The sequence below is a fragment of the Acanthochromis polyacanthus genome, chromosome 12, assembly GCF_021347895.1.
Source record: "Acanthochromis polyacanthus isolate Apoly-LR-REF ecotype Palm Island chromosome 12, KAUST_Apoly_ChrSc, whole genome shotgun sequence".
Taxonomy (NCBI): domain Eukaryota; kingdom Metazoa; phylum Chordata; class Actinopteri; family Pomacentridae; genus Acanthochromis; species Acanthochromis polyacanthus.
In genome coordinates, this window is record NC_067124.1 from 21560541 (window position 1) to 21578064 (window position 17524).

Here is a 17524-nt window from a genome sequence, read left to right on the forward strand (position 1 = left end):
AAGCACATCAAATATTTATCAGTGATTGTTTAAACATTCGGACCCGGAGAGACACGAAAAAAATATTTCTGGGGTGCAAGTTTCAGCAGGGTGGTTTTTAGAATAATGATCTTGATATAATGTGAATTATTTGTCCTGTTGTATCAGGTAATGAACAAATCTGAACATGTTTAGAGTTTCACTCACCTTGTAGCGTGTGTCACAGATTGGACTGTCATTTAAAGCAGTCCAATCGTCTGACTGGTCGCCTTTACTGACTTCAAGCAGGTAACCGGTGATGGGGCTTCGTCCTTCATACAGTGGAGTCGCCCATAAGAGCGTCAGGGAGTTATTTCTCACTTCCCTGAACTCCAGGTCAGAGGGGCAACCTTAGAGAAAGAAAAAAAAAGGTCACAGCCATACTATACAGTAGCGTCAGTGCTTCTGTGCAGAGGACATATAACTGCAGAGGAAAAAGCACAGTAGGATTTCCCATTAAAATAAATTAGAAGAAAGACAGTTCCCATATTCAAACCAACCAAACAACACGCTTTTATTACAATGGAAAGTCATTCCAAAACAAACCAGAAATAACCGTAAAGCCAAAATGAGTACAGTGACTTTCCTTAATCTACCCCGACTGACTTCATGCCGGCACATGGTAGTTAATTTGCCTAATGATTTTCGGTCACTTTTAAATTATTAATGGCACAGAGGAAAGCCCATTTGCCAAGATTAACGAGCTGCGCTTTCAAAGTGGCACATTTGAGAGAGCCTCTCTCCATTTTCAATATTAATGGCACAAGAAGCTGATATAAGCAGGGCTAGAACTTGTGGGCCGGGCTACTAGGATGCCACTTTGTGTGTGAAAGCGAGTGTGTATGTTTTCAAAATTTTAGCGTATGCTCTTTGATATAATGGGACTCACATATGCACACTTATATTGTTTAAATCTCTTTAGACGTTGTCATCTTACTCTCCTAAATGAGATAAGCGAGGAGGTATTAAAAGGGCTAATATTTTCTATAAGTCTCCCAGCAACAAGCAGCAGCAAAAAGCTTCTACAACTTGTTCGCTTATTAAGATACATGCAGGCTATCTTTTTATGTTGCAGGAAGTTGTTTGGGAAACATTTATCCTGAGAAGAATGCCTGCAGACACTACTAAGAAAAAAGCAACTTCACTTCCCCTGCCTGTGCTTTTCAAGTAAAAAAATAATTAATATTTGCATTCACAACTAATATTTTCCTACAATAATACTTAAATAAAATATCAATTAAATGTAAATATGCAACATTATTAATCATTTCTAATGCAGAGGTATTTTTTTTATTTCAAATGCAAACAATTCATTTTATTTGCTTAAAGGCTTGATCGGTCTAAGTAAAATTTAACACAGATTTTTTTAGATTTACCTACAACATGTAACTTCCCGATTCCTGCTGGTAAAATATGTTTTGTTTTATTAGTTGTGACAGATTCAGTGTTTTGCTCAGGGATACCAGCCACCAATCAGGGCAACATTAAGGGACAAGTCATATTAAAGCAACGTATAATGAATTCCTCTAACTTTTTCTAACTTAATGCTGGTATTTTAGAAACTATTTCATCTACTTTATCAGCTCCTTGCCTGCTGCTGACTTCTACAGTTATTTTGCACTTTAATAGCACACTATGGAAATAACCACGTTTTTTTTCTGGTACTTTACACTGTTTATGCTGTTTACTTTGTTGTGAAATGCCAACATAGATTGTTAATGGGGCAATTTAAATAAAAATAAAATGGCAGTGAGTGGTAATTGCCCCTACAGTTGATGGATGGTGTTTTTATCCATCTCACCTCCATTCCCAGGCCAGGGTCAATAAACAGATAGAAGAAATTGCAGGTCAGGAAGGTATCGACGGTGGCTAAAACTACCAATGCAGAATAACTTCAAAATAAGAGACTCAACTCAAACTTATGTTACTCATTTGCATACCTGTGGTTTTACTACATAGAAGGATGGATGTAAACATTTTTCACATTTGTCTGGCAAGGGTTTTTTGTGTTGAATTTTGTGGTAGTGAAAGTCAGTTGTTCTCCAATATGCAGCTTATACAAGTGTGTTGTGGAAACATGAAACCTCCAGTTTACTTACACTGAGTGTGGATTATAAAATATTTGTATATTGGTAGATATTCAATTACTCAACAGATTTAAAAAAAAAAAAAAAAGAATATTTTTATATGTCCTCGAAAATGTCTGGAAGGGATGTTTGGATAAATATAGTTAGCAAGACAAAGTTTTTCATTTTGTCGGAACCCACTGTTGCAAATTTAGGTGTGAAGAATTGTTCCTGCTTTGTTTTGTTTTTAGCAAAGTATTTGAATTGTAAAGAAGATTCACTGTCACCTGGCTCTGGCATTGTCCATTTTTCACACAGGAAAGCCTCACTGGCCTCGGAGGGCTTCCCAATGCCAGCCATGTTGGCAGCAAATACCCGGAACTGGTAGAAATCTCCACTTGTCAGGTTGCAAACCTACAGAATGCAGAAAAACACTGATAGGCTCCAGCAGAAATAGTGGTTGCAAACAGGTGGAAATGAATTTTGCAGTATATAAGAATTTATGCAAGTTTGAAGAGGAATGGTTTGAATTTTTTTTGTTTAAAACAAAATCAAGGACAAACATTCATATGAAAAAAGCTTGTGTGATTTAGAACGAGCAGAAAATAAAGGTTTCTCTTTTTTGTGCTGAACCTGAAATAAAAAACTAACTGAAATATTTGGAGTATTTGCTCAAGTTTGATGCATTATAAATGGATTATTTAGTTAGTATTTGTTGTGATTTTTCCAGTATTGTGTAGTTTTGTCAGTGGTATATGAAATATTAGTCAGATTTAAATTGCTTTTTCACACTATGTTCTTTTTAGATTTTCTGAAGCTGTGCAAAAATATAAATGCAGCGTTCTGTATCTGGCTTGGGAAATTATAAAAACTTCTAATTTCCATAAAAATGAATCATGGCATTCACTGGCATTCTGGCTGCCTATAAGAAAAACACAGTAGCTGCCACATCATACAGGAGCAAAAGTTCCCTGCTTGTACAGTTAGAGTCCTCCTGACTCAAGAATGCATTTTACAAGGTATTAGATCTGCTGCTGCTGCCACTGCACTTTCCTGAGCCCCTGAGACACTTTTGCTTGGGGGCAAGAAGGGATTCAGCCTATTGATCTGCTCATTGATCTTCCTATTCAGAGCCACTTAGACTTTAAGGCCCTTATCGCATCCGTGAACAGTTGTGAACCTTGGCTGCTGCTTTTAGTCTCTCTCCGGCAACTAATTGACACAAGCATAGGGAGCTTATTTCACAGCAATAGCAATCACTATCTAAAAATGGCCGCCCCACACCTGCCACCTCCTTCATTATCTATAGATCCTGGTCTAACCACGTTTAGGTAGAACGACAAGCTTCGTATCGGATCAATATATAGTCCACAAAAAGCAGAGATTGTCTGTAAAAGAAGTTCCAGGAAATACAACTTTTATCCACTAGATGGCAAACAGGCTGCATTTGATTATCTGACAACTATTTTTCATCCTCCAGTGGGTCACCTTGTTATACAGCGTCTTATCAGGGAGGCATAAGCAAATGTGACTGCTGACAGACGAAACACTGGACCTGTGCTTCATCAAGACAACCTTATAATAAAACACCTCTGGGAATTAAGTGCAATTTTGCCTTTGCTTGACTGCATCCATTTTCTGCTGTTTTATACTTCTCTCAGAATAAAATGCTTCACTTTCATACCACTATATTTAGCTGACAGCAATGAATACGTAATACATTATGTTATGGAATAATAAGATTGTCACATTTCTGATGAGATGTTTGCATTAAAAAGAAAGATGCTACCTCTCAATGTCTTAGATGGTTTTATTTAAATGATTTGGAGGCTTAAAGAGGTAAAATTATATATTATTCCACAAATGCAAAGATTAGACATAAAGTATATACATTATTATTCGCTCAGTCTCAACCAACTACAGCATAACAGCAATTATTTTACCTTCATGCATCAGTAGTAACACATTGCTACTACTACTGCAGTCATTTTTCAGCAGAATAAGCACTGTAATTTTTGGTAATTGATAAGTACATAAAGGATTTTTACTTCCTTTAAAAGGGTTTTATTGGTACTTTTACTGAAGAAAAAAAACAAACAATTCTGCCTTCAATAGAAGAAGAGTGGCATACAGCAGGCTTACATCTATTTGTGCTCTAATAAAGCAGGATCAGTGATGTCCAGTCCTGACAGCTGAAGTAAAGAAGCTTTCAGGCCAAAAATGATGTACACAAGTACAAAAGAAAAGCAGCCAAGAGCGCAAAAGAACAGCACAATGAAAGGTCTACCGACTCTAATTATTATCCAGAAACCCAGCAGCTAGATTCAAATAACAGGTTATGTTGGAAACAGGGACGGCGCTCAGAGGTCCTCATTTAGCCCAAAAGGGGGCGCTGCATGTTCTCATCAGAGGGCTTCTTCCAGCACAGGGGTCTCTAATCCTCAGGACTCTGCACTCCACTACATGTAAGGCTAATCTTGATATAGAGTGGCACAGTCATTTTCGTTCTAATTGGCTTTGTCTTTGTTTTTTCCCAGGGGCTAAAAACAACCACTCACACATGACATATTTGAACAAAGTCTAATTACGGAGCACCTGTAATCAGGTTAAAGATTTAACTTTCATCTGGGTCTCCATGGACACTGCTTGTTGCCTAGTGACGCAGCCAATGCGGATGGAGGAGCTTTAGCCAATATTGCTATTATTTTGAGCCAAGTGCAAAATGGAGAGATAACTTGTGTTAGCATAATTATATGAAATGTCCTTGATGGTTGTAAGTGACTAGAAATGTCTTCACAGTATGGATTGAAAGAATCTCCTTTGTTCTCATGCTGTTGTCATTCAACTTTATATGGTTCTGCAGGTTCATGTGCATCCTCAAAAGCCTTTCATAAGAATGCTTCATGCAAATGATGAGAGGAAAAAAAATCTACACATGGAAACACAAGCAGCTCTGTGAGGGAGGTGTACTTTGCAGTGCTTTGTATAAACGCAAACAATACTTATATTAACGTTCCTGCTGTCTTCATTTAGCACCGAAAAATATTGTTTCCTTGTCTGAAAAAAAATCTAAAAATTCAGCAAAAAATTTCCCCAAATTTCAGAAAATTTGCAAAATCTTGAGGAAGAAAGTTCCAATAATTCCTTAATAATTCCTTTCAAAGTTTTATTTTAAAAAGTCCCCAAATGTTGCAAGAAAATTCTTGTAAATATTTTCAAAAAATGAGTAAAAATCTTCCAAAAAACTCCTAAAAATATCTAAAGTGATTACATACATATCAGTAAAACTTCTGTTTTCTTTAAGAACATTCACCAAAATTCACTGGATTTTGGTTGATTTTTTGGTGAATGTTCTCCAGAAACATTTTTAACATTTTTTTTCTACCAAAAATGTTTTCCCCAAAATGTTGAAAATGTGGACATCAGAAGTTTCACTGTGAAAATATGGGTGTTTTCCCCCACATTTTCAAACTTTAAAGCAGTCACTATTTAGACCCGCAGGACAAAACGAGGGTTAAAGAGGTGAGTTGAGCAGATAAGGTTTGTAAATTAGCATAAAACACAATGGACAGCTAATTTCTGGAAGGAATGTCAACAGTTTTTCATGCATTTCATAGCAATCCAAGAAATGTTGGGACACTTCACTAAAAAAAACACAAAAGGATTGTTTGGAATTTCTGCTCATCCAACTGATAGTTGTCAAGATACTTGCAGGATAAAAAGTCAATAAAATCATTAGCATTTATCATCCGGGCAGCGTGAACGTCTCTCGAGAATTTCGAGGAATCCATCCGACATTTAGACAATCACTGACCTTAAAACGTCTCTCTTTGACAGGCTTAATGTTGACCTCTCTCCACACTTTCATGACCTTTCCTCTCTTGTCCAGGTAGTAGCCACGTACAGGGTCTCCCCCGTTACAGGAGGGGGCCCTCCAGCCCAACACCATCTCTGATCCAGTGCACAGCAGCAGGGCGATGGCAGAGGGAGCAGAAGGAACACCTGGACAAACAGAGAATTAATAAAAGAAAGAAGGAAATCATAGATGATGACCTCAGCAGGCATCTATTTGTGCTAAATAGATGAAAAAATGGCAATAACTCCCTGGCTGACTTTAACTTGAGTCTAGATTGGCAAATTCACCGCCAGACCCTCATGAAGCACTCTTAGGTATAAGTGAAAGAAATATTCAGCTCATATTCTGTTTGATAAAAATGTATTCCTCAGAAAGAATTGGACTCAAGCCATTATCCCCCAGGTAATGGCAGAGTGGCAGAATAGATGTGAGATTATTCTGGCAGTGAATGGCAAGTGAAATGAGTCATCACTGTACTCTGCTGCAGGCTGCAGAAAGCACATTATTAGAGACTGTTACCTGAACAGCTGCAAATATGTGGAGGACACTCTATGACAAATGTTTCCTTAAGGTGAATGTTAAAAATGTTTGATTATGTTGTATTATCATACACTTGCATTGAGAGACAGACCTTACGAGGCTGTGAAAGAAAACTGCAAAAATGAGCAAATCTGTTTTGAAAATTCTTGTGAATGTGCTTTAAGGTCAAGTTAAAACTGATACAATTAGCAAAACATTTAAATCTTTAACCAGTGTGACAAGAAAAGATGTGTTACGTTCTAAATGTAGCCTGTACGTATGCAGAAAATCTGCATTAATATACCTGTACTTTTAACTGAAATGTTGTTGCATAAGCTCAACATTACATATTACATCAAACAGATGAAGTGCTCTAGAATATATTTCCACAGTGAGCTTGTGTTAATAAGTCCTTGATTCTTGACTTGAAGTTTAGATCGAGTGTCCAACTTTGTGTGTCCGTTATTGCAGATGCACTTACGAATGGCTGATTTGACCACGATGGGCTGAGACTCAGCTGAATAGTTGCTATTTCCTGCTCGACTCACAGACTTTACTCTAAACACATATTCCTTCTGAGACTTGAGGCCATGTACCGTAAACCTGAAAAGAATTGACACTCAGAGAGAATAATTATCAATCATTTCACCTTTAGTAAAACACAATTACCTGGAAATGTTTCATGGAAATCTAGGCTTTAGCTGCAAATATTGCTTACTTTTATTCAGGCTAATGCTAATTGAGAAGTTGCCATTTACTCTTCAAACCAGAGTTAAAATATTTTGACCAATAACCTAAACTGTCACAATGATTAAAGGTCTTCAACCTTTACCTGGTTTTGGTAACAGGCTTGTTGTTAACAGTCTTCCAGTCCTGTGTGCCAGCTTCACTGTAGTACAGGTAATATCCCAGGATGTCGTCTTTATCTTTGGGTTCTCGCCACTGGAGCAGCACCGAGGTGTCTGTGTCTCTAACGGCCATGACAGAGTGAGGTGGAGGTGGCACAGCTAATGGGAATCAGACGGAAATTCATCAGGTACGACTAAGAAAACCTGAAATAGTCGAATGAAAGGTGAGTGCAAGATGGAACTCATTCAGTTCATTCAGTATTCCCTCTCTGCTCATTGATTAAACCCCTAAAAAGTCATCTGCATGTATCAAAATTAGAACTTCATTCCATAAAATCCATTCCATCGTGCCTTAGAATAGCTAAGAACGATGCAACTCTACAACATTAAGTCAAGAATGTGCAGATCTATAAAGACCCTGCCTCAATTTCCAAGCACTCATCCCTTCTAACAGCAGCTGGAGCACACCAGCTCACCTCTGACTTTGCACAGACACTGTAAAACTACTCCCCAAAAGTCTAAATTTGTGTTTTTGAGACTGTCACTGATACACTGTAGATTCAAGATGGAAATGCTCAGTCACACCACATTGACATGTTAACAAGGTAAAAAAAATAGCTTGATTTTTACCTTAAAATGAAATATTTCTCAAAGCAATTTAACCTGTGATGTCTTCAAATAATGTTCCTAATGTTATCTGCTCAGTGAGACACTGATTTTGCATTATAATACTGTAGCGTTTTATACTTGAATGAGACACTGTGGAGTCTTTGCCTACAGCGCACACACCTGATCTACAGGTGGCAGAAATGCACCAAGATAGAAAGCACTGGGCCAGCAAGGAAGCAGAAAAATTCGCTTTACAAATGTTTTAAGAGGAAGGAAATGTACCTTCAAACAAACCCTAATTTATTAAGTCGGGTCTTAAAACAACTAGCCTATAGATGGTGGATAACAAATTACAGGAAAACCTGATTCTCTTGGGGGGTTCTGTGGCTCTCTTATGCTGTGAGGAGCATTTTTCTGCCCTACTTTGGGTCCACTTTCCCCCAAATCAATGCAAAGTTGCTCTGAGTGAACATTTTTATCCAACCATGAAACATTTCTCGTTGATTCAGTGAATAGTCAAAGATGAAATGGAAAAAAATCACTATCAATTCTCTGTCTTTTATCAAGCTTCTCATTTATAATGATTTGCTGATTTTCTTTTTGTACAAGATACTGAACTGTCCAGGATAATGAAAATGTCATTCTTTGTGATGGGTAATTTTTTGGGACATATTATAGATGAAATGATTACTGATTAATTAAATGGCAGATTATTAAGTAATTTAAAAAATCTTGTAATAGAGAAGCTCTGAAGCCTTTTCAAGTCACTTAAAACAATTGGACCGTTCAAATTGTGATTGTAAATCGGTGTACAGTGATGAAAAAATACAGCTAATCTGATAGGCTATGCACAATCCCCCAGAAACTAATGTGAAAATATCCATAATGTCTGTTATGATCATCCTTTGCATTGCAAAACTGTGTGTGCAAAGCTTAAGTGGGTGCAGTGCGGCACGATAGGAAAATGCTGAACCAGGAAGTCGCTTTTCAAAATCTAACTGACCTTTACAACAAGCAGAGTAATAAATGGCTAGCAGTACATAACACGTTCTCCCTCACCTGGTGGCTTTCCGAGGGAGATCAGTGCGCTGGGCTCGGAGGGGTCGCTGACACCGTACTTGTTGATGGAGCGCACTCTGAAGCAGTACTGCCTGCCCTTGACCAAGTCAAACACTGGGAACCTGGGAGAGTTTACCTCCACGTCCAGACTGGCCAGCTCCCAGCTGCTTGCCCCTGCCAGGGACTGTTTTAAGCACAGCATTGGAAAACACAAAGTTCATTTTAAAAGCACAATCTATCTCAAGGACATCTTCATTAGTACCCTTCAAATATTCCATTGGATTCGATCTGCACTGGAGCAAAGAGCCCAGGCTGCCAAATATGCTTTACAACAACCCATAATTCATTGTAATTTTGTACCATCACTTACTCTGCAGTTAACGGGTGATTGTGTAGTTTTAGAGCAAACTGTTTAATGTACAGACAAGGACAAAGACGAATAAAGGCTGGTGGTTCAGTGACAGATTTGGAAGCAAAAATATAGATTCTTAGATTTAGAGAGACAGAAAAATGTGAAAAAAATGAGCCATACTAAAGCCCAAAAGGCACATGAATATGTTGGTTAATTGCAGACAACCAGTACATCTTCTCTTAATTTTTAGCCATTTTCTAGTGGCTTCATATCACACTATCTTTCTTTGTTTCATTGTCTGCATTATTCCCTTTTCTAAATCTTTCTTTTAGTTCGAAAACCTAACAAAAGAACAGAATGTGTCAAAGAGATCAGGGATAATAAAGTGCTTGCTCAAGGACGAAAAGGATATTTAAATGTTCCCTTCATTATATAAGCAGAAGTAAAGCAGCAGACTTTAGTAATTTCAGATGCCTTTGACAGATTTGACAGTTTTATTACCCAGTAACTTATAAAGCTTCAATGAAAATCTATTTCCTGTGGCAGTTTTCTGATTATTGGAGCTTGGAGCTGTTGAGTGTGTGAGCTGATATTGGAGAGCCCGAGCCCTTCATTTTTGTAAAGAACAGGTCAGTCACCACGCCACACTTTGATATGTTGGAAGGAAACTTTTCTGGCATCATTTTGAACTTTCCCTCTCGAGCTGGAAAAGGACATGAAAACTAGTAGCTGCAGTCTCTTTTCAGGTATTAACTGAATACATTGTTCAAATACTAACCTTAAACCACACAAAGGCAACAAATCGCAAACATTCAGGTAGTGTTAAATCACCAGTTACCAAGTAGATAAAAAATCTCCGTCACGCATGCAAGCAATGAAAGCCTCGAATCCAAACCACACGACACCAGGGAGGAACATCAAGGTCTGCATGCTTTTAATGAGTACACAAATTCCCAGTTAAATTGACACCACAGTGATATGAGTGGTGCATTTTCTTCTTGTCTCTTTAATTAGTGCTATTGTCAGAGGGCTGCTGCTAATTTGACTCACGTTCCACCCAAAGCTCAACAAGAGACTGGGAGAGGTGATGATACAGAAACCCTGAATCTTGTATTCAGTGGATGTGAAGGTACTACTAATTACATTTGTGGTCTGTGTTTCAAAATATTTATGTGGGCATATGTTTGTGTATCATGAATTCATCTTGTTACATGAGTGTGTTTTTTCTCTTTGGTACAAAAGAAGAAGAAAACGCTCAACAGTGATGGCATTTTTACTGATTATCACTTCTTTAAGGTGCCAACAGCTACCAAAGAGTTGCATTTTTACATCCAGCCTACAGAGCAACATTAAAATACCTAACGGAAGCAAATCTAATATTCCCCTTTGTTCTACATTTGCCTTGCACTTGCCAACTGCTGAGGGAACTATCTGACTCTTAAGCTGCTAATAGCTCCACTGTGTTTACTAACTAATCACTACCTTTGTATACTATTTGGTGCTGAGCAGGTAATTGGGTTTTTAAGAGGTTATTTTCACTAAAAACAGCCGCCTGCTGCAGCTAAAAATGGCTCTATGAGAGTGGGGGCTGGACTAAAGCACCAAAGCTGCTGTTTAACCAAAAACAATGAGCTTAGAGATGCTACAACATTTAGTAAAGCTGAGAGGAAATGCAGGTTACAAAAATAAAATCCAGTGACTTTTTCACATTACACATAACTGTTATCAATGTAAAATTATTGATTGGAGCTTCTTTCTTAGAAATTTATGCAACGTAGTGGCATTTTTAAAAGATGCCATAAATTATTAGCGTCAATTAAGACAGTTCTATTCAAATGATTCAAAAGAAGTGTGCAGTAATGCAGTAAGCTGGTTTAAAATGTTTAAAAAGTTTCATCTCAGACATGAAGCTAATATTTCTTCAAAACCTGACTCCTGACTGCTTTAATGGAGTGTTCACCATTTAGGTTGTTTTTCTTCTAGCAGGAAACTGAAGAAGGTTTCTAGATAAATGGAAAAAAAGCCTTCAATCTGCACTACAGCATGGGATTGATCTTGTACTATATGGTTGATTAACACAATAGGGCACAATCTAAAACTAGCAAAAGATCTTTAAAAAAATATGGAATCCTTGAAAAAAAAATCAAGGATTAGCATCAGGGATTTCACAGAAACTTTATACTTACAATAAATTTCTCGAGGTATGTTTATTTTACTGTATTCTGGGTTTAATTTTTCAACAACATATTCTTTATTGTCAAAGAGATACTATTTTTCATCACAATTTCGATAAATGCATCAGCAAAGAAAGAGCTTTCAGAGCCATCTATGTTGCCCCAAATCCTACTACCATTAAATAAACAAACATAAAACAACCACCAAAAGAGAGTGACATAAATCTGATTAATTATTATTGTTTTCATTTCAACCCTTTGCAAGTAGACTGTTTTTTACAGGCTGCCTGGGAGGTAAGAAATACATTTTAAAACTCACACCATTTGAAAAAGTTTTGCAGTAATGTGATTAATGTGCTCAAACTTCACTGAAGGTCCCTTAGGAGGAAACAAGTTATGGTCGAGGTGAAAGGCTTGGGGATAACTGCAGCAAATCAAGGTCTACGGAGCGGCTGTAGCATGAATATTTGTTTGTCTGTGTGTGTCTGGGTAGTTGTGTGGGAGGAAAGACTGACCTGCTCCACGTAGAAGGTGAGCGGCTCCCTGCCTCTGGGTTCGGGCTCGGCCCAGCTCAGCACCACGTAGGTGTCGCTCACCTCGCAGGTGTGGACGTTTGTGGGAGGGAACGGAGCTTTGACCTGACCTGAAGAAGCGAAGAGAGGAGGAGGAGGATGCAGATGAACATGTAAGTTAGAACAAGGTCAGCGAGAGTGCAAGTGAAGTGCATAAAGTGCTGGCAGAGATGACGTTTTTTCTTTTCTTTTGGTTAAACTGTTAAATGCTCTGTCTGCTGGATTTGACTCATACGCACATTAGGTGAAATCTACACCACCTTCCTGCTATGGTTTCACCTCTGATCCTAATACCTACAGTCATGGACAAAAGTATTGGCACCCCTGGATTTTTTCCAACCTTCATCAACAAGTGTCTCCGGCAGATCCTCAACGTTAAGTGGTTCGACAGAGTGTCAAACACCGACCTGTGGACAAGGGCCAACCAAGAGCCTATGGCTGTCCAGATCAGGAGGAGAAAGTGGCGATGGGTCGGCCACACGCTGAGGAAGGAACCTGCAAACGTCACCAGGCAGGCACTTGAATGGAACCCTCAAGGCAAGAGGAAGCGTGGAGACGATGCGTCATCGATGAGCTGAAGACCATCGGCCTGTCTTGGGAGGAAGCCAAGAGGAAAGCCAGAGACCTGGGAAGTGGAGAGCTACTGTTGAGGCCCTATGCTCCGTTAGTAGTGAAGAGGTTTAACGTAACGTAATGTAATGTAACGTAACTTAACGGATTTTTTCCTGAAAATACACCATTTCTCCCACAAATGGTGTATTTTCAAGGTTACACCAATCTCATGGTGTAACCTTGAGATTGCTAATATTTTCCCACAATTTTGCTTCTTATGTCCTCAGACATTTCTCAGCTCTTCTTTCTCTTCTCCATGCTTGGTGTGACACACATAGACACACAACACAAAGCTTGAGTCAACTTTTACACGTTCTAACTGGCTTCACGTGTGATTTCTATATTGCCAGCACCTGTTACTTGCCACAGGTGAGTTTAAACAAGCATCACATGCTTGAAATGAAATGATTTACTAACAGTTTGAAAAGGGTGCCAACAATTTTGTCGGGCCCATTTTTTGAGTTTTGTGTAAAATTATGTCAATTTTGACTTTTTTCTTCTGCTTTTTGTGTTTTCCCAATGCGCATCAAGAAAATAAACACATGTATACCAAAAATATTTGTAATTACAACAATTTCTAGGAGAAATGGTGTATTTTCTGGAAAGATTCCAAGGATGCCAATACTTTTGTCCATGACTGTAAGTACACCAGATGACATACAGCCAAATGGACTGAGTCAGCACACCTTCAGTCACACTCCAAGTGGTCCAAGGACAATGAAAGTGCTGAGATTTAGCCAGAAATGTTCGGTTTTGTCTGTCTCTCTGACAGTCTCTATTGTATCCCCTGAGGAGTTAGCGGAGCTGCAGTGTGGATCAGAGAGGAACTCCACGGCAAAGACAGTGCAGTGAAATTAGAGATGTTGATGTTGGAACCAGCAAGTCTGTGTGTGTGTATACAGTTCAGTCAGCAAGCAGCAGTGGTTGGAATTTTGTGTACAGATGACTATGAAAGAGGCAATATCACGAAATCCGGTGATAATAGTGTCATATAGCTAACTTAGGACAACAAAAGTGATGACAATCTGCACAAAATGCCCTTTTAATGAGGCATATTTATCCATGTAAGAATTTAAGTTTTTTTGAGAGCACAGCTGATGTTGTTTAGCTTCAGGGTCATTGCTGTGTCCTTTCCTTTATCAATGTATCTCCTGTACTCTCCTTTGTCTGTGTACGTTCACTGTCACTCGTTTTACTTCCTTCTCATTTCACTGTATTAATCAATGTGTGGCTCTGTTACCTGTGCATCCCATCTTTGTGCTTTCCTGCCTCTGTGATGCTCTGTCCCCTGTGTATTTAGCCTGTGGTTTTCCCCTTGGTTTTTTTGTCAGTGTGTCAGTGTATCTTGCCAGAATGCTTTACCTGTGTTTCATCCACCTTCCCCTGTGTCCTTCATGCCATGCCTTCCAGTACTCTCGATTTTCGCTTTAATTTTTGCACCCGTTTGTTGTATTTTGTATTTTGTGTAACCTCAGCCTGAGCCTTGTGTTCTTTGTTGCTTGCCTGGGACTTCTTATTTTTGAACCAGCTTCAAATAAAAGCCTGTTTTTCATTTTTTTCCCCCATTCTGCTTCTTGTGTCCTGCGTTTGAACTGACACATAGCAAGGAGGCTCATGAGCGGTTGTGTAACTAAACTCTACCTCGTTTAAAAGGGGGATGTTTGAATCATATTTTTACCTCTTCTAGTGAAAGGATTCCAACATTTTATTTTTGTTTCCATCCTTATGCCAAAAAGACAAGAACAAGCTACAAAGAGAATGCTTTAAAATTCAGGTTAGAAAGGCTTGATGTGATTCCAGGGGCAATCAAATTATTAATTAGCTTAATTCAAGGATGCAAAGCACTCTGACATCTAATTTTCTTCTTTTTTCTTCTCTAAGCTGCTTATGAATTTATTTGGAGCATAGCATGTGTAGTATTTATCGAATGTATTGTTGACTTGTCCAGTGAGGGACGAATAAAGGATTTGAGTTTGTAATCCAGTTATGAGCATTAACCATGATGATAAAGAGATGACATTCAATATTTAGGGTGTTTGAGTGGAACAATTATCGTGACCATGAAGACCATTTTCAGGCTAGCGAGTGGACTGATTGGTCAAGGCAGTCACCTGACCTCAGTTTAAATAGTCATGCCACCAACCACACCGCAATAGAAAACGCAAATAAACAGAAACAGAACAACACAAAAATTCTTCTAAAATAAGCAATAATTGGACCGCAGACATAAAAGTTTTGTATTTTTGAGTGCCGACACAAAAATATTAGAATATTGTTTGGACATGATATAATATTTTAAATCACTTCTTAAACCCTACTTTTATAGACTTGCATTCTTTCTCTTTTATCATTTTCTGCCTTTTTACCCTTTTTAAAATTTTTCATTGCTTGTAGTCCCTCTTTCTAACCTCCTGATCTTAATCTATTTCTAGCCTTTACTTTCTCATCAACTTCTTTCTTAACCCCCTTATGTGATGTTGTACATTTTTTCTGTTCTACCTGCCAAAGCACTTTGCGAATGTTCTTCTTAAAGGCGCTATACAAATAAAGTTAGTGCATGTTATTATTATTATTATAGCATGTTGTGTGTGTGAATTAAGTATGGAGCTGCAGCCAGGAGGCAATTCGGCCAACAAATCAATCAGTTGTTCTTAAAGCCTGAAGTGAAATTGTACTGCTGTGCTTGAAGACCCCTTCCTGTGAAATCCAGTAATCTACCTCGTTAACATTTCCATATGATGTTTTTTTGTTTTTTTAATATGCGTCAATATGCAGTCAGTGTCATAGCTGACCATCTAGATCTTGCAGTGTAGCAACATCAGTGTGAAAAACATGCCTTCAGACTTCCAAGATTCTATAGGCAGGAAATCTAAGGACCCAAACCTGTCATCTCTGGGTGCTGTGAGAGGGGAGGGATAAGTGGAAAAGGGCTTTATGGTTTCACACACTCGAGGATGCAATTGGGTACAGTTACTAGGAGTTACTTTAGAGCAGGGGTGTCAAACTCATTTTGGTCCAGGGGCCGCATACGGCCTAATTTGATCTCAAAGGGGCCGGACCAGTAAACTTATAGCAAAATTATAGAGAAGTGACAATAAGTCTAAGTTTTTCCGACGTTTGAGTGCAAAGGAGAACATGTACATCAGAAAAATCTTTATATGTAATGAACTGTCCAATATTTCCTCTGTAACGCTCAAATCGGAATCCACTCCACGGATGAAGACGACTAGCTGTGCAGTGTCCGTCATGTCAGTACTTTCATCAACAGCAAGAGAGTATTCAATAAACTCTTTGCTTCTTTCAGTCAACCGTGTTCTTAAATCAGTGGCCATCTGACAAGCCCGATCAGCAGCTGTATTTCTACTCAGGCTTACATTTGCCAACATCTGCTTTTTGCGTGGACACCTTCAGCATACAGTTCTTCAGAAAGTCTCCCTCGGTAAATGGCCTGAATTGGCTCTCTCTTCTGCCACAATAAAGCTTGCTTTCGCAGCAGCTTCACTTTGTGTTTTCGCTCTGGTGAAAAATGTCTGCTGAGATGTCAGATTCTTCTTTAACTCTTCTACTGTCTGTAGCTTCTGGTCTGCATGCAGATTTTTCAGCTTGTCCTGATGTTTTGTCTCAAAGTGCCATCTTTGATTAAATTCCTTAATTACAGCCACATTAGCTCCACAAATAAGCCACACGGCTTTACCGGCAATGTCAACATACATACACTCGGCCTCCCATCGCTTTGAAAGGCTCTGTTTTCAGAATCAACTTTTCTTTTCGCCATTGTTAAAGGCTAGCTTTGACGTTACAATAGACAACAGACGCTTGACTTAAATGACGCGGAAATGTTCCCAGGTAATCTATCATTCGGCAAGGCAGCTGTTGCGCTACATTTTGGGATCTGTAGTTTGTGTGTTATCAGCGCTTCATATCGTCAGGCCATTAATAACAATAAATAATAATAAATCAATGTAAAATGATCTCGCGGGCCGGATATAATTGTATTACAGGCCGGATATGGCTCGCGGGCCTTGAGTTTGACTCATGTGGTTTAGAGCTTCTGGAGTGACATGTCGGTGTAATTTTGACACAGATATGTGATTTTAGAGGTTAACAAACAACCAGAGAAGGATTTTAGAAATAATTTTTTACTATTTTTACAGTTTTACTTTTGCAAGGAGTAAACAAAAAAAAATATACAAATAGCTAAAAAGTGATCTATAGACGAACATAATTTTTGCTTTCAGTGAGGCTAGCTGTTTGTGCTAATTGTCTCTTGGTTCCAGCTCCATACTTAATCTGGTATGGGTTTAACTGAACTGTAGCCAAACTAGTGTTAAACTATGAGGCCCTCATTTAGGTCTACTAATGTCTATGAGTCACACACTTCAGTGGCAAAGTATTTTAATTAGTCTTGTATATTTTGGTTAGTATAAATGACACTCAAATTAAATTTAACAATGACACTTGTTATTATGCGTGTTCGTAAGTGTGTAATGAGTATTATAACAAAAATATGTTTTTGATGGAAGCTTCTTCAGTGTAACTCCATGTTGCACTCTTTGTCAGTGGACTACTAGAACGCCACACATACACACACACATATGCTTTCTCTCACACATGTATACATGCTTTCTCCTCTAAAATCTCCATTAAAGATGAGAATAAAGATAGTAGTAATGCATTCTCTTTGCAATATTTATTTTCTGGCTACCACAAATTCCTCCTCCTCTCCTTTTATGTCCCTCTGTCTGAGAGTTACATCGTCAAGGTTATCAGCCCTCTTCACAGGCATTCACACTACCTCAGGTCATTATGTGCATTTACCAGGACACCATCAGGGACCGC

The 17524-nt window shown here is 38.5% G+C and overlaps 1 protein-coding gene across 1 annotated transcript in view; it reads right to left on the bottom strand.

Moving 5' to 3' along the window:
* Positions 1-17524, bottom strand: part of myom3 (myomesin 3) — a 47469-nt gene that overhangs the window by 11797 nt on the left and 18148 nt on the right. The window contains exons 11-17 of the mRNA XM_051956522.1: positions 12017-12144; positions 8976-9159; positions 7292-7466; positions 6941-7062; positions 5899-6086; positions 2372-2498; positions 187-368 (exon numbers count right to left, since the gene is read on the bottom strand). Of these exons, the coding sequence (XP_051812482.1) occupies positions 187-368; positions 2372-2498; positions 5899-6086; positions 6941-7062; positions 7292-7466; positions 8976-9159; positions 12017-12144 (1106 nt within the window). The remainder of the gene's footprint in view (positions 1-186; positions 369-2371; positions 2499-5898; positions 6087-6940; positions 7063-7291; positions 7467-8975; positions 9160-12016; positions 12145-17524) is intronic.